The 25,016-nt window shown below is 41.0% G+C and overlaps 2 protein-coding genes across 5 annotated transcripts in view; both read right to left on the reverse strand.

Annotated features, from left to right (window-relative positions):
* Nucleotides 1-1,063: 1,063 nt before the first annotated feature.
* BNIP1 (BCL2 interacting protein 1) lies at nt 1,064-12,000 on the reverse strand. Of its 4 annotated transcripts, XM_074960559.1 has the most exons (7): nt 11,768-11,993; nt 11,324-11,415; nt 10,245-10,337; nt 9,390-9,481; nt 7,829-7,930; nt 6,923-7,041; nt 1,064-4,340 (listed from the first exon to the last, which is right to left on the reverse strand). In XM_074960559.1, exons 2-7 carry the CDS (start codon nt 11,405-11,407, stop codon nt 4,144-4,146), a joined length of 687 nt encoding a protein of 228 aa, XP_074816660.1. In that variant the 5' UTR covers nt 11,408-11,415; nt 11,768-11,993; the 3' UTR covers nt 1,064-4,143. The 4 variants fall into 4 exon arrangements, with proteins under 4 accessions (XP_074816660.1, XP_074816662.1, XP_074816659.1 ...); XM_074960561.1 differs by lacking the exon at nt 10,245-10,337 and having other exon boundaries at nt 11,768-12,000; XM_074960558.1 differs by lacking the exon at nt 11,768-11,993 and having other exon boundaries at nt 11,324-11,520.
* Nucleotides 12,001-14,110: 2,110 nt separating this feature from the next.
* Nucleotides 14,111-25,016, reverse strand: part of CREBRF (CREB3 regulatory factor) — a 35,077-nt gene continuing 24,171 nt past the window's right edge. The window contains exons 5-9 of the mRNA XM_074960563.1: nt 24,649-24,843; nt 21,379-21,568; nt 20,806-20,879; nt 20,390-20,512; nt 14,111-20,158 (exon numbers count right to left, since the gene is read on the reverse strand). Coding sequence (XP_074816664.1) covers nt 20,043-20,158; nt 20,390-20,512; nt 20,806-20,879; nt 21,379-21,568; nt 24,649-24,843 — 698 coding nt within the window. The 3' untranslated portion in view covers nt 14,111-20,042. The remainder of the gene's footprint in view (nt 20,159-20,389; nt 20,513-20,805; nt 20,880-21,378; nt 21,569-24,648; nt 24,844-25,016) is intronic.

Consider the following 25,016-nt stretch of genomic DNA (forward strand, 5'->3'; position numbering starts at 1 on the left):
AGCCCAATCACAAGCCACCCTGTTACACTGAGGAAAGACAATGCTTTTGGATAGATAGGTCTCCATAGCCAGGGCCAAAGGAGTGGGTTAAACTCTAGGGAGCTTTTCTATTTAGCTTTTGCTCAGGTTAACTGGCTTCAATTTCTTATCAGAAACACAGTTTCTTGAAGAAAAAGCTTGACTACAGTAAGTCATGCTGCCAGCTTACAGTGACTGATACACATCTTGTGGCAGACAGTCTAAATTACAGGAGTGCATCTGACCCATTTCTATTACATATATCTCTTTATTTTTGTAATGCTAAGCGCTCACCATAGTACCTAGGTGCCATGTACAGTGCATTAAGTAAATCACATTTTATGTCCCCAAAAGGATTTAATTTTCACTGTCTTGAGTGTCATTGTTCTAGTCATAGCCTTTGGGGAAGCCAAAACTGAGCTGTTCCATAGGTTTGTTACTGGGGAAAAGGCCTCCTCTAATTATCACCTAAATTGTGATGATTTGGAATATAATGACTTCATTCCACACTTCTGGAGAGCATTACATTCCACCTTAATATTACATCAATAATATTCTTATTGCATAGTTTGTAGTCCATTAGTGGTCTGGCACCATTCTTGATGGTCTGTAGAATAAAAGTTCTTGAAAATCAAGCAGTGAGGGAATGGCATAACGGGAGAAGACTTGGGGCAAAGGGCAGATCATGTGCTAGCTCACTCTCTCTCAAAGGGTCTAGTTCATGGCTGCCGTATGACCATTTTGCACTAGTATAAATCCCCCTGCTTCTGGGGACTACAAATCTAATACTGATTTACAGAGGGAGGGCAACTATTTTCACAGTAAAAAAAAAATAGAAACTTTTTTTTAAAAATGAAAGCTAATGTCATGGAAAGGGCTCATAATTGTAGAGTCGGCCATTTTTTTATTCCTATGATATTCTAGTTGCCTACTTCTGGGATCTATAACTCAGTAATATCAAGTCACAAAGCCAACAGAGAGAAACAGGAAAAGATGCATTTAACAATGGATTTTTACTAAATTGCTACATTTTCAATCTCCATCAGGAAAGTCTGAACTCCTTATAAAACAGAAGTCATTGAATCCCACAGTGCCCTGCGGAGGCCATTTCTTTTATAAGAAACATTTATCTTCTGTGCTGAGAGGGCAAAGCAGATAAACCACAAACTTCCTGCAGGGACAGTTGCACTCCATCATTACTTACAGCATGGCTCTACTGTCTGCTCAGCATTCCACTATCTCAGAGATTAAGAGCGATCTATTTTTATACTGCTCTCACATTAGGAAGGAAACATTGAATCAGCTGTAACGTTTGACCACCTGCAGGCATTGTGCTTTTAGAACACAAGACCATTTCTCCCAAAGCAAGTCAAATCAATAAAGCAAAACTGCTACAGCTGGTCCAGAAATTTAGCAGGCTGGAAGGGAGAATTCTTTTGACTTCTTTAAATGTGTATAAGATGGTAATGCATTACTAATTCAGAAGTCAGACACTCTGCAGCACAGAGGATCAACTAGAACATACTATATTTAAGCAGTGCTTTTCAATGTCAAGGACAGAGACCACTTTCATTTAGTTGTGATGTTGTATACATTTTTGATGCTTCTACATACAGAATACAATAGTTCATGCTTTCCTTTACTGCCCAAAAGAACCAAACCTCAATCTGCTCATGAGAACTCCTTTAATAAAACATATAAAAGCAGCCTTATGGGACTTTTAACTATTTACTGTATAAAATAAATACATCTAATTGTGATGAAAATGAAGAATTTTCTCCTTTATTCAGGAATGGAACATTCTTACCATCACTTTGTTCTAAACTTTGAGTTCCCTAGGATGCAGTTATAGTTGGGAAGCTTCAAGTCAACTACCCCAGTGAGGAATAATATAAAAAACCATACACTAGATAGATGGATGGTGTATAAATGCCTAGATAAGATACAGAAAGGATCTGACTGGATGAAAAACAGTTCATGATTCCCCTCTTAAGAAAGGCTCATTATATGTGCACACACTACTGCCCTCTGCTGGATGTAACAGGAGAGCTGCTGGCATAGTTATCCCTTCTTTTTCTCCCTATGAAGGACTGGCAACAGCTCTTCCAACTCATCACCTAGAGGCCTATTTTTGGAGCTGCTGATGAAAGATTATAGCTCCTATACCCTGTTGGCAGTACCTGCTCACCATGGCAACTGTGTATAGGCATTGGCTTAAATCATAATAATATACTTTGGTCCACCCTCATTACATCCTACTTCTTAACAAACTCAAACCCATGTCGACCATTGGCAAAAAGGGGAAATTATGCCACCTGATAAGATCTAATAAGGGAATTTTACAAGACAGGACCACCTTGAGGAGTTAGTGCCACTTCCTCTTTCCCAAATGGAACCTAACCTTTAAAGGGATGTCATGCTGGATTTAGCCAAAAATCTGACATCCACTAAAATACTGAAATGTAACTGGAAGTATCATCTGGATTCTATTTAGAAGGGCCTTGGTTTTTATTTAACTTAACTTCTAAACAACTGATTTTTTTTTAAAATAGTCACCAGTTTTAGACACCCCCGCACAAAACCAGCATTTCAGGTGTTCCTACTGGTGCTAAGGCAGCAGTTAAATATTTTTCCTAGAGCTACACAGACATCAGTTGAAGGTTCAGCTCACAGTTCTTTCAGTATAAGAAGGTGCTACACAGAGTACTGCATATTGATAATGGTGCTGTTAAACCAAACAGACACATTCATTTTTATTCCATTCAAAACACAGGGGAGTGGAAGGCAACTCAAGTTTGCCAATCAAAAAAGGTCAAACTATAGGAGGAAGGAAGAAACATTTTCAAATGTACAAGATGCCAGCACTCTGAAGATGTAAATATTAAGAGGAAATGTATAAAGGGAAACTAAGACAAAAGACTACAGAAAAATTTCCTTGACGATGTGCTTTTAATAAAATATTGCAGCAGTAAGAAGAGCTATAATAGAGACTTGTTTGTGCTTTGGTCTTTTGATCAATACAAAATTCTTTTTCAAATTTCAAGAGATGTAATGATGACCAAAGATCTACTTCAAGCGATCTCTAGGGTTCATGTTAAGAAATGTATAATTTTTTGCTATGGTTTTTCTAAGTTCTTTTTGTATCCCCAACTGAAATCCCTTTTCTGTAACTTCACAGTACTCCTTAGGAATTGATCATATGAAATACATTCCTATGCCTCTTACACTAACAGTATGGCAGGAATTCTCTATCCAGCAGTGAGGAAATGTCAGCATCACAAAGCTGTGCTGAATCAAGGCAAATGGGCCTTTCTACTCAAATATCAACTGGAGTCCTCCAAGTGCAGACCTGAAATGAAGCCACAGAATATATCTGAACTACATTCTCAAAGAAACACAGTAACTTTGGCCTCAAGAAGGCACAAGATGTATTTCCCATATTATAAGACTACATTTTGGAACTCGCCTTGTGAAAAGATGGCATGACAGTTTTCATTCTAAAGCTACTTATTTAATTTCATTCCTGCAGCAGCCATCTTTGTAAGTCAAAGGCAGATTCAGTTTTAAAGTAAGACAGACCTTGTATATACAATTCGGTCTCCTTCAATACAGGTGTAATTCCTCCTTTTAAATAAGACTCAATTTACGCAGACACTATAAATAGTTTATTAAAGGAATGCATCTAAGTTTGGGTTTTTTTATTTGCTTCCATCCTCTTTTCTCTCCTCACATTCCTCATCATCTTACATGCAGCTGATAAGGCACCTCCTGATCAGACTGTTAAGTAACAGGTCATTTCATGCTGAGATGGGAGAAGGGTTGAAAATTAAGACTAGCACCTGCCATGATCACCAACTGCTTCTCTGTTTCCCCAACCCAGCAGAGAAAAGGGTGTTACTTCTGTCCACCTTATTCTTTCTGCTCCGGCCCCTACCTGTGCGAGCAAGCTTGCTTGATATCTTAGGCAGGTATTGTACTCCATTTATACCATATAAAGACCTGTCTGCTCTAACCCTCTTTCAGCTAGAACAGTGCTGGAAACCAGTTACACCGACCCTTATTATTATTACCCCATCTCTCTTTCTGGTCTTTCATAATATTTGGTGGTCCATGTGCTTTGGAATTTTACAAAAATGGAAAGAGTCTCTTTTTCAGGATGTAGAGCACAGTGGCCAAAAATAAGGCCAGGGCGAGAAAAATGAGCAGCTTATCCGTCAGTTCTCTGCGGTTGTACTTTGTAATGAGCTTTCGCCCCAACTGTATTGTCCCCGACATGGACTTAAATTCCTCATTCGCATCCAGGATGGTTCGTGAAGAATTGGCTGAAATGAGAAAGTGTAAAGTTTCAGCTGAGCGTGCTTCAAAGCATCTTACAAGGGAAACATGCATAAAGGAAACTACAGATAGTGACACCCCCACAGGTTAGTCTGACTAGCAGTAACATCAATGCAGATCATGTTCCTGCAGAATCTTTCACCACATAGGAGCCCTAATATGCCTTGGAAAAAAACACAAAGCAAAAGAAACTAGGAGGGCTGGATGGTTTGCAGATCTGGTAAGAGGATACAGGACCATTAATGCTTAGATTACTGGATCATCAAATCTAGTTCAGGTCACTTGTGAACAAAAGTCATTGCCTTTTGAGGTCTGTGTGAAACAAGTTTGGTGGATTCAGCTCCATTCTTACTAGAGAGAAACTGCCATCACAATAGGCACCATTACTGGCAACTTCAGTGTAGGCCAACATCTGACTATGGTCATGGAAACCAAAGTGCTCTCTCACCACTAGAAGTGTCCCTCTGAGCCACGACAGTAATCGATGAAAGTCAGGAAGAGTGATGAAGCAGTCAGGGCCTCAACAGATCCCCTAATGGTTCACTTCCAAACATTTTAACATTTGGCTTTCTTTTTTAAAAATGTACAATTTCTCTGTAAAAATTCTAATCTTAGGGTGAGGGTATTAGCTGGACTCCATTGAACAAAGAGTTTGTTTGAGAATATAACAAAATAATGACATGGCATACAGGGGCTTTTTAGTTTGTGTTTTTGCAAAACAATTCTCTCTTCAGATTACTAAATAATGAAAAGCAGAAGCCCGAGCCTCCATTTTCTTGCACAATCCACATCCTGTAACTGAGAAAATGCAGCTGAATTTGTACAGAGCTAAATGAATAAAGAAAGGTCAAACTTCAAATGTGCTGTTCACTCATATGAGCATGCAATATCTTATGAAAGAAATATTATCATAATCCATCATATCACAAACTCTGATGTCCCATCCTTAAAGAAAGATCCTTGATCCAAGTGGCAAAGGGAAAATAGTTGTTGTTTCCCATGGTTAGTGACAAAGCATGGCTTCCTTGCTCCACAATCAAATACTGGAAAAAGGACTGTTATTTTTTAGATGTTAAAATTCTAACTACAGACTCAAAATCCACAGCTGGTTTTCTCACAGCAGACAATCTTTGATAGCTCCTCCCATGACAAACTGTAAGCACTATTCAGCCAGAAAATGGGTGACAGAGTGACTGCCAAATCTGTCTTATTTAAAAGGAAAAGAAACATACTTTTTCTGCGTGCAGGAACTGTGCACAGCTGCCATCTCCAGATGGGGGTAGACAGTGAGGGAGAGAAAGTTGCATTATCTAACCTATCCTTTAAATCCCACTCTCTTTCTTTCTCTCTCCAAGCACAGCAAATATAAGAGGCCCAGCTGGCACACATCCGACTTCTAAATGGTTCATGAATCACCAATTTTGACAGCCCACTTGATTTATTGTTCTAGGATCTAAAGGAAAGAGCTGGCCAAGTCCTGGGTTCCTAGTCCTAGATGCATTACTGACACAGCATGTGACCTTGGGTACAAATCACTTGATCTCGTCCTGCCTTAGTCAACCCAGCTGGAGGGCTGGGTAAAAGCAATCTTCTTCTTGTATCCTTCTGTGTGTGGGTATGTGTCTCTATTTATACAGACACACCCACACATCATATTTTTGTATTTCTTTGATATGACACCATGTATGCTAGGAAAACAGTATAAAATAATGGCAAACAAACTGTCCCCGACATTGTTGCTTTGCCATCAAATTTGCTGTGGAATGTCAGTGATTTCATATCACAGAAAAGATTTTACACAGAACCAAGAGTCTTCAATCAGCTTCTTCCTCTTTCTTCTTTTTCTTAGACGATTTTACAAAACTTGCCACCAGTCAGGAGGATGGTCTGAAATATAACTCCAAGCCACAGTCAGTTGTTATTCTCTGTTTTGTGTGAAAATGTTAGTTCTGGTGACAGGTACTGACTGAAAGTCCTGCAACAGAAGTCGTCTATGTATCTGCAAAATAAGTTCATCATGGGCAGCGCAATGCAAGTTTCCACTGCACTCTGCCAATTTTCCTCACTCTATCCTGGAAGAGTCACCTCTAGGAATAGAGCATCATTCTCCTTTAAAACAGGTCTGAACCCAGGTCTCCAGAGGCAAAAGACTAGTGCAATAATCCTATACATAAGAACAGTCATACTGGGTCAGACCAAATGTCCATCTAGCCCAGTATCCTGTCTTCCAACAGTGGCCAATGCCAGTTGCTTAAGAGGGAATGAACAGGCAATCATCAACTCATCCATCCCGTTGTCCACTCCGAGCTTCTGGTAATCAGAGGCTAGGGACACCCAGAGCATGGGATCGCAACAGCCATTGATAGACCTATCCTCCACAAACTTATCTAATTCTTTTTTGAACTCTGTGATAGTTTTGGCCTTCATGACATCCCCTGGCAATGAGTTCCACAGACTGACTGTGTGTTGTGTGAAGAAGTACTTCCTTTTGGTTGTTTTAAACCTGCAGCCTATTAATTTCAATCAATTTTTTATAATCCATAACCAAAGACTTGGGTTGCATCTGTACCTAGCGTATGCATGGTCTCCTCACTCTGCTGGACCTGCTGAGACATCATTCTGCTAATGCCCATCAGGTTCTCTGTAATTTTACTTGCATTCTCTGCCAGGCTTTCCTTTGTGGTTTTTCTGAAGGAAGAAAGGAAAAATAAAATGGCAAGGAATAAAATCACATCTCTGGGGTGTTTGATGCTTGCTGCTTCTGATAGCAATAGGGTGTTTAGAGCTGGAATTTGGCACCAACCATAGTCGCCTTCAGATGTACAAAGCACATAAACATATTATTTTAATGTGCTCATTCAAATGAGGTAGTTGATTTGAGTGTGCACCCAAAATCCTCACTAAAGCCCAAAGTCACTGAATTTTAGAGCAGCAGCCCCTGAGACAGTTACTAGGCAGTGGCTGATAGAAGGGGTCCAAGTGTCATCAGATGCTGATCCACAAATATACTATTTCATGACACAGTATGGAAACAGTGATTAAAGCCACTGCTTTGTTACCTTTTATACCCAGTTTGATGTTCCTCGTCGATTAAATAAGACAAGTGTTTAATTAACAAATTATATAAAACAATCCAATTCTTGGTGTGAAATAATGATATCAGGCAGATTTGTAACTTGTACTTTATGTCTATGATACACTTGATGTAAACCACACAAACTTTGGAGCAGTCTAACAATTTCCCCCTTCCTAACAAGCCAAAAGTGGGAGAATGTACAGTTTAACTGAATATTACAAATCAACCACACCTTTATTTACACAGAAGGTAATAGGTGTCAATAAAAGACCCACTTTCTAAATGGAACCATGTAGTTTACAGTACACACACACACAATGTATTACTATTTCTTTTTAGAATAACTGGATACAGCATCTATTGTTTAAATTCTCTAATTACAAAGGAAAGATTTAGTACCTTTGTCTTAATGGGTCTCCTCTTTGCAGCAGTTCATCTTTCTCAGAGTTGTCTATAGCAATTTTGCAAGCTAGATTTGCCTTTCTCCAAGCTGTCTGATTGCTGAAATCACAAGTGTACAATGTTTTAGAATGATGGCGACAGTTCGCAAAGCTAGAAAGATTTTCAGGTGCCAGCCAAACAGAAGGCAGTTGGGCACAAATAAATACCACACCCCAACAACATCCCACCTGTTTATCAGTAACAATCAACATGTAAGATATATTATGTGAACTACTTCTACATAAAAGCAACGAGCAGTCGTTGTGGAACCTTAGAGACTAACATATTTATTTGGGCATAAGCTTTCGTGGGCTAGAACCCAATTCATCAGATGCCTGAAGTAGGTTCTAGCTCACGAAAGCTGATGCCTAAATAAATTTGTTAGTCTCTAAGGTGCCACAAGGACTCCTCGTTGTTTTTGCTGATACAGACTAACATGGCTACCACTCTGAAACCTACTTCTACATCATGCTAAGAGTAGAAATATCCCATTCCCTCATACATTTCTCCTCTTCTGTATGTTTAGAGAGCAAGGCAAGGAAGAATATCGTGCAAGCTGTTGAAAATCTAATTACATTCCATCCCTCTTCTGAGTGTCATCAAGAATAACTATTCAAACAATTCTATTTGACAGAAAGGTAATATATATATAAAACACAACTCAGAGATTAGAACAATAGACTGTGCTTCAGGAGATCTGAATTCTATTTTTGACTCTATCATTGATTTACTCGGTGACCTTGTGCAAGTCACTTCCCCTAGGTGTAGTTTTCAAACTTTTTTTCTGGCAACACAGTTGAAGAAAATTGTTGATTCCCGCGACCCAACGGAGCTGGGGATGAGGGGTTTGAGGTGTGGGAGGGGGCTCTGGGCAGGGGCAGGGGTTTGGGATGTGGGAGGGGGTCAGGGCTCTGGGCTGGGGGTGCCGGGTCTGGTGCGGGGCTGTGGATGAGGGGTGGGGCTCAGGGTTGGGGTGCGGGTTTACCTCTGGTGGCTCCCGGTCAGCGGCGCAGCCAGGATGCAGAGGCAGGCTTCCCGCTTGTCCTGGCACCGCGGACTGTGCTGCGCCCCGGAAGCGACCAGCAGCAGGTCCAGCTCCTAAGCAGAGGTGTGCAAGCAGTTCCTGGCCAATGGGAGTGCGGAGCTGGTGCTTGGCATGGGGGCAGCGCGCGGAGCCCCGTGGCCTCCCGCCTCGGAGCCAGACCTGCTGCTGGCCGCTTCTGGGGCGCAGCATGGTGTCAGAAGAGGTAGGGACTAGCCTGTCTTAGCAGGGCAGCACCACTGACGGGACTTTCAATGGCCCAGTCAGCAGTGCTGGCCAGAGCTGCCACGACCCAATGCCTTACATTCCACGACCCAGTTCTGGGTCACGACCCACAGTTTGAAAACCACTGACCTAGGTGACCTCATCTGTAATATGAGCGTAATGAAGCTCACCCACTTTTGTAAAGTGCTTTGAGATCCTAAGTGTGTATGATTAAATGAAGAATCCGTACATGTTGTCACCATCTTTACCTACCTGAACATCTGTTTTTTATGGTTCTCTACTTCCTGGAGTAAAGCTTGTTTCTCTGATTCTTTATCTCGTTCCTTAGCCATCTGCTCAAGCTCCTTCAATATAAAAGCAGACATACTAAAATCTGAGCATAAGCTGTCACCATCTACAATCATTACTTTTTTCTCCACCAGAGAGGATAACTAACTTGATACTGCTGATACCCTTGGTTTGGATCTAGATTAGTTTAGAATGACTAGTCATGTGCATCCTAACCAGTTGGCTCTTGAAGGTCCCCAATAACAAGACAAGAATCAACTCTCTCTCACATCAGCCAGAGAACACAGACCAATAAGTAGACTGGCAGGTTAACTTCACTGCTGCTTTTCAGCAGACTATTGGCAACAATGGAAGTGACAAGAATCATGCCAGTTTTCCTCTTCTGATTTTAGAGAAAGCTATGAGTATCAGCCCATTTGGAAGGTTACCACTATAACTAGTGTTTAGGAATTTAATTTTTCTTTTAAAAGTAAATTTAATTTCTGCAGAACTCGTCATCTTAGACTCCATCAATTGCAAAGAAAGGTATACTTGCAAGACACATATTTGTGGGATGAGACCCCAGAATTAACGATTTTTACTTATCATGCTCAATACATAAACAATTAGAAATTCTCAATATTATGGTTTATAAATGGCTCCAAGATACTAGTACTGCAGTGTCACCCTGATACATTTTAACCTTCATTCTACCTAACACACAGGCAAATAAAACTTCTGTTTCTCTAGAAAACCCAGGCAAACCCTATTACGAAGCACCATTAACACTGTTACTGTTACCTGCCAGCATCTCATTTTTGTCGTTATGTTATGCCTCACCTGTATTCTGAGACGTAAATGTTGAAACTTTTCCTTTACTCTGGCATTTAATTCTGTAAGCACACTTAAGGGCCCTTGACAATCACTGATATCCTAAAAGAAATAACAGACAGCTTAGAAGCCGTCGATGGGTAATGTAATTTAATTTGTTTATTAATTTATTTAATTAATTTTTGAGAAGGGTGTCCGCTGAATGGCATACAGGCAGAAACGTAGGACTTTTCAATTTGTGGGGAATGTGAATGTTTGCAATGTGATTAAAGATGAAGAAGGGGATTCCTCTTTGGGGTTGATGTAAACATTATCAGCATTATGTTTTTGTTTTGTTTTTCACCAGGGACACAGGGCCCATTGCACTAGGCACTGCACAAACACACAGGCAGTGGTTTTGAAATGCTCTATTAACCTTTTAGTGGGGTAGAACTGGCACAGTTTGGGAAAATCAGTTAGTCTGGGCACATCTGAGGACCAGGCACCAGAAAATTAAACTAACATTTCTACTTCCCTTCCACATAAGACCTGCAGGCTCCTAAATGCCAGCTCTCCAAAGCCTCCAAGGGACATGACCATGGCAGAGAGGTTCACAGAGACATGCGCTCACGTACCTGTTTGCAAAGACCCTAGATGGTGGGCGGGGAAGGATCAAGTCCTTGGGAGAGGTGTCTGGACTGGGAAGAGGTCAGGGCACTGGGCCAACTCCCCAGAGGCGACACACCCGCCCTGGATGTGGCAGGAAGGCAGCGGGCTGAGCCCAGCTGCCAGCGGTGACCCCTCCACCTACTGGGAGGAGTGTGGCGGGAGGGCCGGGCGCGGAGCGAACTCCCCAGCGGTGACCCCCCCCCGGGTGGGGCGGGAGGGCCGGGCGCTGGGCCCAGCTGCCCCCAGGTAACCCCCCCACCACACACACACACACCGACCCAGCTGCCCCGGGGTGGGGGCGCGGTGGCGGGAGAGTAGGGAGCCGGACTGGGCAGGGGCCAGGGGGCGCTGACCCCTCTTCAGGAAGGTGCCGGGCGGGAGGGGGGGTTGGTGTCTGAGGGGGCGCAGAAAATGGGCCCGGGGGTTGCGGATGATGGTACCTGCACCGCCGCTTTAATCTCCAAGTCGAATTTGACAATCTCCTGGTTACAGACCCGCACGGGCACGTCCCCGGCCGCCGCCATCTTGCGAACTACGGGGAGGTAGAGGGATCAAAATCAAAACGCAACCCCCGCCCTCTAGTGGCCCCGCCCTGCCGGCCTAGGGCATGGGAAGCGAATACAGAGCCTCCTCCCCTGGTCCCAGGGCGGGACCTGCCTGTGACCGCTGCCCCAGGGTTGTGGGCGGCAGGAGCAGGGCCTAGGGGGCGGTGCCACTTTGTGTCCAGACACTGAAGTTTCAAAATCTTGATATTGCCACTTCCAGGCCAGTCATGAGTCAGATTGCCGCCCCCCACAAAAAAAAAGAGTCAGGGGCTTGGCTTCAAAAACAGGCACTTAAAAAAAGAAAAAGGAAAAAAAAGGTTCTTGCTTGCGAATTTATACCTGTCTCTGAAAATTTCCACTACATGCCTCCGACCAAGTGGGTATCGACCCCCACAAGCTTATGCTCCAAGACGTCTGTTAGTCTACAAAGTGCCACAGGACTCTGTGCCGCTTTGTTCTTTTTCTGTGACTAAGTTCAAGCTTTTTTTTTCCTCAACAGCCCTGAGCACTTGAACCAGACTTGTTTTTTAAATTAAAGCGAGCATGCTCACGCAGCCTGCCGATGCCAGCAACTGAAAAACAACAACAGATTGCAAGACTCATGAAAAAGCTCCAGCATTGTGGCAGGGGTTTTTCTATATTAGTCCTTCAGAAGGGCTAACAGAATCTTGTGAATCATTAAGAAAGGGCTAGACACAGTGAAGAGCTGCCAAAATCTTAACCGGTTCCCTCCTCACCCCATAAGGGGGTTGTTGCCCACTCCCGCCCCCTGGGGACTTCTGCCCCATCCAACCGCCGCATTCCTTGATCCCCCCCCCCCCGTCCCCAGAACTGGGCAGGAGGGTCTCGTGGGCCACCATAGTGGGTGCCCATCCCACTCCACCCCATCCCTAAGAGCCAGAGTGACCTGCCAGGGAGTCCCGGCGGTACTTACCTGGGGCAGCTCCCAGGAAGCATCCGGCAGGTCCCTCTGGCACCTTGGGGCAGAGGAGCGTAGCTAGGGGGAGAGCAGGGGGAGCGGCTCCCCGCCCGGCCCCAGCTCACTTCCGCTCCGCCACTTCCCCTGAAAGCGCCGCCCCACTCTGCTTCTCTGCCCCCTCCCCCGGCTTCCTGCGAATCAGCTGTTCGCGCGGGAAGCCTAGGAGGGCTGAGAAGCAGGCGGTGGCTTTGCCCTCAGGCCCAGGGAGGCAGAGGTGAGCTGGGGCGGGGAGCGGTTCTCCTGTGCCCCCCTCCCCGGGTTACCTGCTGAAGCATGGGTGGCCCTCCTCACGCCCCCCCGCCCCAGCTTGCCTCCACCTCCCTGGGCCTGAGCACGAAGCCGCTGCCTGCTTCTCAGCCTGCTCCAGCTTCCCACGTGAACAGCTGATTTGTGGGAAGGCGGGGGGGACAGAGAAGCAGAGCGAGGCGGTGCGTTCAGGGGAGGAGGTGGAGCGGAGGTGAGGGGAGCTGGGGCCGGGCACAGGGCAGGGCGGGGTGCTCTGCACCCATCAAATTTTCCCAGTGCGTGCTCCAAGCCTGGAGCACCCACAGAGAGTCAGCACCTAAGGCGCCACTTTTGGCTGGTTGTTAAATTTTAGAAGCCCTTTTAGAGGGGCTTCTAAATTTAACAACCAGTTTGTGTGAACCGGCTCTAGCTCACCACTGGATAGACAATAAGACAGAAAATATCATCTTGCTTCTATGTAAATCCATGGTAAGCCCACATCTTGAATACTGTGTGCAGATGTGGTCGTCCCATCTCAAAAAAGATATTTGAATTGGAAAAGGTTCAGACGAGCAACAAAAATGATTAGGGGTATGGAATGGCTGTTACACACTCTCCACCTGAGAATACAAAAAGAGAAGAGTGTGTTGATGCAGGATCCTGCTTTTTCACCACCTCATCCTAGCATGCACAAAGGGGTTCCTCCCAGCCTCAAGCGTGCAGTTTGCTAAACATACCTTGAAAGGGCAGCAGAGACCAAAGTCCACAGAGACCATATCATAGTTGTTTTGTGGCTTTTGTAAAATAACTTGGTAGTCTCAGTCTAGGTTTTACTGGAGAACTGTCCACATCACTCAAGCACCTTTTCAGCAAGTTGCTGTTACTATACCGAGGACTGAATGGGGATAGAGATTAAATTATCCTCATATCTAGAAATCATCTCTCTAAGAGGAATATTGAAGCATGATAGTGGGGCAATGGGAGAAGCTTACCCTGTTGATGATTGTGCTGTCCCTGTTCTATGGGGTGGCGGGGGCGAAGGGGAGAAAGAGGAGATAGCTCAGTGGGTTGAGCATTGGCCTGTTAAACCCAGGCTTTTGAGTTCAATCCTTGAGAGGGCCATTCTGTGTGACAGTTATTTTTGGGGAGGAGGGATAGCTCAGTGGTTTGAGCATTGGCCTGCTAAACCCAGGGTTGTGAGTTCAATCCTTGAGGGGGCCATTTAGGGATCAGGGCAAAAATTGGGGATTGGCCCTGCTTTGAGCAGGGGGTTGGACTAGATGACCTCCTGAGGTCCCTTCCAACCCTGATATTCTAAGAGGGCTTCAAGCTTCCTGTAATGTCAGTACAACATTCTACAGGGGAAACCCCAGTAATTTTACCTGAGAACTATAGAAGCAACACCTCCGCTGATGCACTGCAGGAGAGAGAACACACCAAATGGGAAGCACAAAAATTTGAGAACTGTTTTTTCTCCACAATTTTTTATTTTAAATTACAAAGGATGTTGCATACATTGATGAGTTTGTATCTGAATAGAAGTGCTAGGGCTCCAGGGTGACAGAGTAAACAAAATCAATATTTTAATTGTGCCTCTTTAAAAAGAAAAACTGCACAACTATTAACCAACATTAAACATTGCAACTTTTAACAGATCATGCTTTTAACAAGGTAAAATTATTTTCTGACAGAGACACAAGACTTTTAGTAAGTTTTTCTGAGCTCCAGTTGGAAATTGACTACAGAATATTGAGGACAGCATTACAAACATGACCCCAAGCATAAGCAGAGCAGGTTGCCACGTTTTGTTAAAAATTATTTTAATTTTTGCCATTCAATCAGTTCACTATATCCACCATGTGCCATCAGCCTTAGAGTTCATTTTTAGCCACAATTACTGAGCTACAAGACATCTTTTAGACAGATGAAGTATTCTAAAAAGGGTAGGGGAAAAGGGTGGTTCAAATAGACAGAAATGCAGTTAGTAGAATATAGTGTTCTAAGAAAGGTTCAAAAAGCAGCTACATTTATACCACTACATTTTTTTGGTTTTTAACGTCATGAAGAGAAAGGAAAAAAAGAGGAAGATGCATTTGTAATTACGAAGTCCAAGCCAAGAGAATCCTACTCTAACCATTCTACACACCCCAAGTTTGGCTTATGCAGATATCTAACTCTCCAGTGTTCCTAACCCATTCAATCTTTAAATGCTGATACAGTACTACAGTATACAGTATATTGCTTGCTTAAAATAAAGAGTTTTGGATTTTTGTCCAGATTAAAAAATAAAATTGAGATTTGTCTTAAATGGATCTGGCTTTATTTTTGGCTCCATTGCTCAATAGAAAGAAAGACAGTTAATAAATGCATAATCAGCATTTGCCTTTGTGGAAGTTAATGAATGTCTAAGAGGCTGAGGGGTATAAATTCAGCACACGCACCTGGTCATGCTATATCCATTAAAAATCATGGCCTATTGTAAAATGTAAGTCAAACATCATTAGCAAGGTATCATTCAGTTTTTGGATGCGGTGAAAAAAATATACTCTAGAGTGCCACTTCTGCAATGCGGACATTGACATATCTCCAATGTAAACTGGGATATTAAAAAAAGTGGTGTTTTCTCAACATGGTAATGCCCTTTATATGGTTACAACAAGAATCAGCCGCTTCAGCAGTAACTATTTGAAATGTATTTTGCATGATCCCTAGGGTAAACAAAATGAACTGCAGCTCTGTGAATAAGCCAAGGTTTCATCTGGTAGCATACTGAACTAGTGGTACCCAACTGAAACCTTTAACTTTAAAATAAAAAAATCATGATTAGACACATTGTTGAAATTCAGGTCCCAAGGCCAAATAAAGATACTAACATTCATATTACATAATAGGCTATGCCTCAACACCATTTCAGGAAGACTGCTAAGCAAGTTTGAGGAACAAAATTATATTTTCTATTTCTGCTGAAGGCAACTGTATACAAACCTTTCGAAGTAGATATTCTTAAAAAACTAAGATTTTTCACCTATCTATATGTTTTAAAAATACTTATGGAAGATAAAAGCACATCCATTCTTGACATTTGTGAATAAATTAAGTTTTATTGAATGAAGGCAAACATCAGATAATGGTATAGATTTTAAAAATGAAATCCAAACTGGCAGAATTGTATTTCAGAAATATGTCTGGTCCTTTTTAGATTACTTAAAAGGCCCACCATGTGTTTTATAAAGGAAGAATTTTGCTTTTTACTGCTGTTTTTTTAAACTGGAAAAAAGAGCTTACTAAACTTGAAGCTGATGAACTGAGCACACCTGGACCCGATTCTCACATCAATGTATATCACGGATGTCAGTGTTGTTATTTTTGATTTATACTGCTATGAGAGGAGAATCAAGCACATCCACATCTAACTGGAGACTTAAGCACCCCCCAAAAAATAAGTCAGAAAACTTTTTTGATAAACTCATGAAAGTCAGAGAAAGCATTAGCTGAAGGGATGTAGTGGAAAATATTTTTTATTTTATTTGTTTAGCCCTAGCACCCCCATCTCCCAAGGCCATTCAAAATTGGTCTTCCATACAAACACAAAGTGACTATTAAGGGAATTTGAAATCAGATTCATTTGAAGTTCCTTCATGATGCTTTTATCATAGTTCTGATTTTGCTTTCAGAAGGGTCAAAGGATTTAACAGGTTCAGGGGAATGAAAAATAAAAACGTTTAGTTCTAAATGTACAAGTAAGGCACAATATAAAGCCACATCATAATCTGGCATGAAGGAAATAGGAACGGACAAGAATCATACATGGTACAGTAGAACACGCAGTCCATCATACTGATTCAAAAAGTGTGGCACCCAAATTCAGGCTGACAAGATCTTAACAAGAGCAGTTTGACAGCATGCTTTAATATGGAAACAAATTCTAGAGAATCCAGTGTATCAGAAAAAAGGATGAGCTTTTAGTTTTTATTAAATAAAAATGTATAATTGGTTTTGGATGACAGAATTAAAGTGAATATTCACAATGCCTACACTCAAAAATATTCAAGGACTTCATTAAGCTCCACATACCATGTATGAATGCTGAAAGCCTTTAGAGAACTATTCTCTAAAGATCATCCAAAAATGCATGCCACAATTTCCAAAAAACAGAACATGTACATTTGTATTTTTACCCTTATAAGATTTGTTTGTGATAAGAATACACTAAACATATATATTTTAATGACACTAGAGGAAGCAGATTGTTACTGGCATTAAAGTACAACCATTTCTAGACGGTTTAAATGCCACAGAGTCCCCTGGTTAAAATGTAAAGCTGCACAGCTTGCCTATGTCATCTTTATGATAAAGTTAAACCAGCAAAGGTCTTAACTTTACTCTACATTTTACTGCCAGGTTTTATTTAGATCAAGTATTGCTGCAGCATTCTGACCAGCCCAGAGTTAGCAGCAAATGGCAGGAATCATATAAAAACGCAATTTTTTTCTTCTTCTTTTTAAACAAAGTGCTTTTCTAAGATATACATACTTATATAAATAGGTACAAAATAAAGTGTCAACATTAAAAAGCTCAACTATTTAAAAGCTTTTAACTATTTAACTTAAAATAATACATAGAAAACACTGAAATGCAAGGGTACAGAATCCACTAGAGAGATTCAAAGTCTTTTTTGAAATGCTAGACCAAAATCATATTCTGGTTTTCAGACAAAATAAAAAGCTATAAAGCGATGTTAGCTCAGTATTCCTGAGCAGCTAGAAAAGGGCATTTTTCTACCTTATCGTCAGTTTAATTTGTCATGTAAATCCTACCTGATCGCAAAACTACTGTCATCGTATTTTGAAATACTGCCTTGCCTATACAGTTCTGATATAGGGTTTGCACCTTTTTAGCATTGTGAATGTTTAAACACCAGAAAGGACTAACATTATTTCAAATCTCAGTATAGCCATGACTTTAAATTTACACGACATTGACATTCTTTGTCAAGATTTCAATGGCCAAATGCATCTCTGGTGTAACTCTTGGCATTGGTAGAATTACAACAGGGATGCATCTGACCCATTATGTTCTGTTCTGAAGCTACAAACCTGTGCTGCTTCTCCTCCCGCCACATGAAAAAAGCAAACAAAACAACCTACCACACACACACACAAAAACCCACCCCCAAAAAACCCCAAACAAACAAGACAGTTCCCTGCTCAGGTTTTGCAAATCCTTTAAGCGAATTGTCTACATTTTGACTAGATAGTCCTGGGTACTTTTTCACAAGTCTTGAAGGAAAAACTCTGTGATACAGTTCAGTAGTGGTATTTTGGCTTCCTTCCACCCTTTTAAGTTTTTCAAAATATCAAGGTGTAGAATAAGTTGTGGACACACTACAAGCATGTAGCAGGATTGCCATTTTCATCTTCCACTCTTTAGTTTACTACTTTTGATTCAGACCTTCTTACACTAAAAGTTTAGGTATAAAAATAATCCCCTACCTATACATAAAAGGAGTCACAGTACAAACAAACTTAGCCAAACTACATAAAGGAGAGAGATTTCCCCAAAGGGAGTGGAAAGAAAACCTTCATGGACCTTTTTTTTTTTTTTGCATTTTTCCAGCAGCTACATTTTAAAGTATTTGGTATTTCTATTCTCAGTAGACAGTGTTTTGTCATTATCTTTAAATAAAAAGGAAAGGGAAGAAAAAGGGGTCCATGAAACCAGAGAATGATCTTGCCTTGACATAAAGGACTTTCTCGTCAAGAGATAAAGCTTTTCATTTGTACTCTAAACACTAACAAAGCAAACTCTTATGAGCAGAGGAGCAAATAAGAACTAATGTGTGTTAGTATTTCCCAATCACAGAAACTACTGAATTAAGAATAAGTCACATATAAGTTTGAAGAAGCTAGTTTTGAAATTTCTGTACAAAAATATAAAAGAAAACTATAAATTTTGTTTTTGTTTTAAGCCTGTGCTGATCCTTTGAAACATCACATGCATAATAATACATCAACTGGAAAAGTGGCAACTAAGGAATTAGATTTGTAGCTCTTTTTCCTCTTTACATATATACATATTACAATAAAAATAATTTTATTTTGGTTGTTTGGTGGAAGTATCCTACAACAAGCTAAATAATTTTTTTTAAATTCTCAAAGTTGAAAACTATTTTTCCAATAGCTTACTAAAATCCACATATATTAAACATTTCCTACAGCAAATGCAGAGAAAAAAAAGATTGAGACTTTGAGATGGTCATCAACTTATCTACTATGGAAGCGAATTAGAAGAACAGCAAAATAATATTATGTATGAATGCTCCTTCTGTAGATAATTGGACCCAAACAAAAAAAAAAAAAATTCACAGTTCAGTAAGATCCCTAACCCTGACCTTAATTTTTTTTTCTTTTTTGTTTTTTTGTTTTTTTACATTCAGTACAGTATCATGTAAGCTGTGCAAAACTTTACTTAGACTGGCAGTTTGCCATATCAGTTGCATTTGTCTTTGGTACAAAAATAAACAATCGCATTAATGTGCAAGTATTTGTTTTCTTCCGGCCAAGTACCGAAATTGAATTTTCTAGAGCCATCTTTTATACAATACATAGACTCTGTGGCATATATCTACATTTTCAACATATTCTTATATACATTCAAAAATTTGTAAGAGCTGGAACAAATACATGAAACCCCATAATCTTACCATCTATACATCTTGTGTTTTCCTCAGGGTTTTCATCGTACAAAAACTTTACTATCTTATATTTATAGCTCTCCCCCAAAATACAAGGCACAAAGAATATACTTTTTTTTCTCCTCTTACTTTCACAGACATTTAAATACAATATTAAGCTCAGAAAATTAAAGTCTTATATGGCACACTAGCTCTAATGCCGTGTGCACTATGTACAAGTTAATGGGTGCAAAGAAAGCTTACTGGTTTTATTTTTTAGAAGAAAATAAGCAGTAATTCTAAAAATAACCCACTAAACTTTGACAGTTTACAAAAGAATGCTTCCTCTTAATTTTTATTTTACTCAGAGCATAAACCTGCCACAATGTTCGGCATTATGCTAAAATTTTCACAAGCACAAAACGTGTTTTTGCTTCTAAAGCAAATTATATGATCTGGTCCTAGGTTTAAAAACACCTAATCTCTGTATTTGTGCCTGAAGCAGCTTTAATACTATGTAATACTGGTTTATGCTCCAAAAATGCTAATTAAGCATTTTATATCGTGCGCTTACTTATCTTATTACATTGTTGTTAAAAAAAAAAAAAACAGCTATGGAACCTAATTTTAAGTGTTTACATAATGCTAAACTGACATGCAGACCAGAATGAAATTTACAGTGGAGTACTTAACACAGGTAGAGCTCTGACCAATGAAATTAGGTGAAATGATGTCTGTTAAACTTTTGACGTTGGTATTCGCAGCCCTACAAGGCCACCAGTGGGGTCTCCTCCTGCAGTTTTCTCTAAAACTTGGTTCACAAATTCTGATGTTTGACCAGCTACAGGTAGTCCTGGAAAGGAAAGTTAGGGATGTACTTTAAGATCTCTTTTATTCCCACATATGTGCATATTTGAATGAATACAAACACTCAGAAGTCCTGCTGTTGGTCAGTAACCAAGCAGAACGGCTAAAGCTCGGTGATAATTGGGCAGCTGCTCCTATAGAAATATTAGGCTGAAGGGACTCAACACTTGTTACATATCAGTTTTGGAGTATGTGGTTGATTAAGTTGATTCCTTACCAAGAGTATCTTTAATAAGTACATCAAGCTTCTGTTCCATGTTGGGTCCTCTGTCATCTTTAGGACTCTGCACTCGATTAACAATTTCTTGTTTGATAGAGTTGATCACAAACAACAAATTATCTACAGAAAAAGACAACACTGGATCACACAGTAATCTCTCTTGGGCAGGAACTGTGTTTCCCTATGTTTATGTACTGCACTTTATGGCAATGGGTCCTAAAATAGCACAACACAAATAACTAATCAAAAGCAAATCAAGTTATCTTTACGCACTACCTACAAGTTAAATACCAACACCCTTTTCTGCATAAAAAATTGTCCAAAGTAGGACTCTGGTGACGTGAAAATACAAAACATACAACTGTTTGTAGTAAGACAAAGGAAAAACTGTGTAAGTGAAAAAAGTTAATTACCATATTCTGTGTTGAGACCCCATAGCTTCACTTTGTTGGCTTCATACTGGGCTTTCTTCTTTAGTCTGCAAGCCCTGTAAAGGAGAGAGAGTCAATATACCTCTAATCACTATAGAACATTCATTATCGTTAACTTCCATCCATGCTGCTAGAGATTGTGGCTTATTATCTGCTCCCACATCGTCTTTACAACCACTGCTTGTATTTGGTATCACTCATACACACAAAGAAATGCAATATGGCAGCAGTGCCTGTAGAATCTCAGATTCCTGTTTGTTAACTTAACAGGATGGCTTTCAGGGTCTGTGCCAAAATCTATCAGCGAGGCCTGCTTCCAATGGGAAGAAAGTACAATCTAGTTTGCATTTTTCAATGTGAATCAGATGCCCTGGTTGTTTGGGGGATTTTTTTTTTTTTTTTTTTTTTTATTAAAGCAATACTAACCTTACAATGCTTGTCTAGGATGATGCAGCCTCTTTCTAAGTAAGAAATTCAAAGAGGTCTGTAAAGCACATGTCTAGAATAATCCCAAATAGGATTAATTCACACAGGTAAAAGCCATTTAAAGTTTACCTGGAAGCTAGTTTGTTCTTTTCTTTTCTTGACCTCGGTCTGGCAGTTAAGGGAAGTTCACTGACTGGTGTCAGGTCACTAATCACCTTATTCAGTTTCCTTAGTTCATTGCCAATCTGGAGAAGTTTTTTGGGGTTAGGAGTCAGGTCTTCCACATCAGTCCTCCGTGACTTCTTTACTGCATATTTTCCTATTTGAATACACAGACAACTGAGTTGAGGGGTGTTAGAATACAGAGATATACACATCTGAAAAACATTCTTAAACTGCATCTGGGGAGTAGGTTGTGCTTATCTTTTGAACACTGGAGACCTGGGTGCAACCTGTCAGTTCCTGTGACCTTTTGCAATGTAAACAGGACCACCACACAATTTGGCACTATTGACTATCCATCCAGAACCAGAAAAGCATGACTGGTTGGTTAGGACTGAGATGCATGAGCAGCGATGGGTGGGATCCAGGATGCTCCCTGAACTGTGGATGCTACAAGTCAGGGATGAGGCAAAACAGCAAGATTTCATAACCTTCCCACTGTAGCTCATTCCATTAATCTCACTTGCATTATCAACAAATTCACACCAAGAAATAAAACAATCCGTTACTCTGTTATCTTCTTTTCTTCATGAAGTGAGAGTAAAGGGTTGGTATCACAATAAAAGACCAGTGGTTGATCTAAGCCAGTGGTTCTCAAACTTTTTTTACTGGTGACCCCTTTCACATAGCAAGCCTCTGAGTGCGCCCCCCCACCATAAATCAAAAACAAGTTTTAATATATTTAACACCATTATAAATGCTGGAGGCAAAACAGGGTTTGGGGTGGAGGATGACAGCTCACGACCCCCCATGTAATAGCCTCGTGACCCCCTGAGGGATCCCGACCCTCTGTTTGAGAGCCCCTGATCTAAGCATAACCAATGTACAGACTAGTCAAATCCTTGTGGATATCTTTGAGAAAAATCTCTTTATATATACTAATGAGTATTAAAAACTTATGCAATTCACATATCTCCTGTGTTTCTCTTAGTCAGTTTGGTTTTACTAAGGATAACTGCATGAAAAAAATCAGGATCTTTATTCCTTAGGAGTATCTGTTTCTGCTGCACATTTCCCTTCTGAAGATTTAAAACAGGAAAGATACTATTTTACTTAAAACAACAAAGATACTGGCAAACACTTTCCCCAGAGACATTTCCCAGCTGAACTGATAACTAAAATGGCTTGCCATGAGGCATCAGCTGGCCTTTCACATACATTACCATCCAAAAGTTGCAGAATTTAACAAAGTGCTCAATTCTACAAGCCTTCTGCATACAGAACTGATTGAGTTAAAAGGGCAGTTCTATGTACAAAGGTCTTGCAAAACAACCCTCCAAATCATGCCTCTGAAGAAAGTATTGAAGACTTTCTGATAAAAGTGAACAGAAGTGCAAATCCCAATCTGGAATATACCGTATATACTCAATCATAAAACGGTTCATTTATAAACTGACCCCTCCCCCACAAGATGGATAAGTAAAAATGGAAAAATTTTTAAGACCCATTCATAAGCCGACCCTATAATTCTGGGGTCGGCAAACTTTGGCTCCCGGGCCATCAGGATAAGCCGCTGGCGGGCTGAGATGGTTTATTTACCTCAAGCGTCCTCAGGCACGGAGGTAAACCGAAACAAACAAAGTGTCCCAGCACATCAGCTGCTTACCCTGACAGGCCGGGACAGCAACTGGTGGGGAAAATTTTTTTGGGGGGGAAGAAGCTGGGGGGTCAGGGGAGTAATCCCTATGATCACCCCCCACATGACCCTACCCCTAGCCCAGGACCCCCACACTCTCCCCATTCCATCCCTTCCCACCTTATCTGGTGAGGGCTGGGGAGGAGGTCTCTGGCCTGGCCAGAGCTGCTCCGGCAGGCTAGGCAGCGTGGCCGCAGCCTGCTCCGGCGGGCCAGACCGGGCAGCATGGCCACAGCCTGCTCTGGTGGGTGGGGCCGAGCGGTGTGGCTGAAGCCTGCCAGCCCCAGAGCTGTAGCTGCTTTGGAGGCTGGGGGGAGAGCAGCGTGGCGAGAAGTGGAGAGGTTCTGGCCCTGCTGCATCCCTTCTGACTCTACTGCCTCTCCTTGCTCCCTCTGTTGCAGGGAGGGGCTGTGTCCCACCTCTCCTTCTCTATACCCGTTCATAAGCCGACCCCCTTCTCTGATGCTTCCCTTTTTTACGAAAAAAATTGGCTTATGAACTAGTATATACATGGTATATATAATTATATTCGTTAGTGATAAAGATATCACATATTGCACATTTAAATAAACAGAAATGCATTAACTGAATTCAAAAAATTTCCATCCCAAACAGAACAGCAAGTAACATTACTTTTTATAAACAAAGGCTTTGAAAACTATCAGTATTAAAAATGACAGAGGAAGTTTTCAATTTCAGTAGTGCAAGAGGATGTTAACAATACAATTAAGGAAGTTTGTTTATTTCATTAAATGTCCATGTCCCTTCAGAATTATGACCAGGTGGGGAACTGCCTACCAGCAGAGGGCACAAGACAGAAGAACAAACTCTATTCTCAAAACTGTTTGTCCTTGACAGCATCAATAATGTCCAAAATACAGGAAAGTTGGCTTGTAAAAAAAAGTCACAGGATGGAAATATGATATATGTTCACCAAATGGAAAGAGACAGAATATTATTTTAAGGTTCTAAGGGGCTGTAATAAAGAAATTCAAAAAGATACTTAAGTATTCATAGATATTATTCCAAAACCCTGCCACGTACACAAGGGTGGAGTGTGGTGTGTGAAGAGGAGCCAGGCAAGAGAGACCTCTACCTTGTTGACTATTCTTTAGTTGACACTTGAATGAAAGTGCATCTGAGTACCATATATTGGTCAACTCTACTGCAAGCAACACTAGATCTGCCTCCCAGTATTGAGGGGCAAAGATCAGGTTTGTTACTAATTTGTGACATTAGCAGTATTGCACAGAGATTTTAGAACATTCAGTATTTTCACTGAGAGACTTCAGGAGTTACAATTCTCAATTCATCCATTTTCCTCTGGAGGGAAAGTATATTGAAGGTTACTACTGTATATGCACTGCCTCTTGCCTGGATGCACTACAGATTCCAAACAGTTAAATAAAAATTACACTGTTTCAGTGATTCCTCCTCATGTAGCAAAACAAGAGCTCCCTTACATGAAGTCAGAGACAGCACCGTTACGTGAAGATGACAGCATCAAAGACACTAACTGGTTACTGGAGAACAACTCTTACCATGATGGAGCCCATTCTTCTGATACATGTTACTTGGTAACGTATCTCGACTCCACTCCGATGGCCTCAGCATTCTTTCTTGTTGTGATGGTGTCAGTTGCTCACTATACTCCCAAAAGTATCTTCGTTTGCCTCTTTTTCGGCAAGATACTGCAGTACTTTCTTTTAAGTCTTCCACTGAATCATTTTCATATCCTAGAGGAATAAATTGCATTAGTCAGCTTATAAACTCAAGGTTGGAAATATTCTAATGAGTCTACAGGTACCAAACCAAGCATTCAAGAAAATACAAGTGAGAAGACTTAGTTAAAGGCCTCAATGGACTTGCTCCACACGATCTAATGAACCATGTTTTTCACCTTGTATGC

Source organism: Natator depressus, chromosome 8, assembly GCF_965152275.1.
Source record: "Natator depressus isolate rNatDep1 chromosome 8, rNatDep2.hap1, whole genome shotgun sequence".
NCBI classification, from domain to species: domain Eukaryota; kingdom Metazoa; phylum Chordata; order Testudines; family Cheloniidae; genus Natator; species Natator depressus.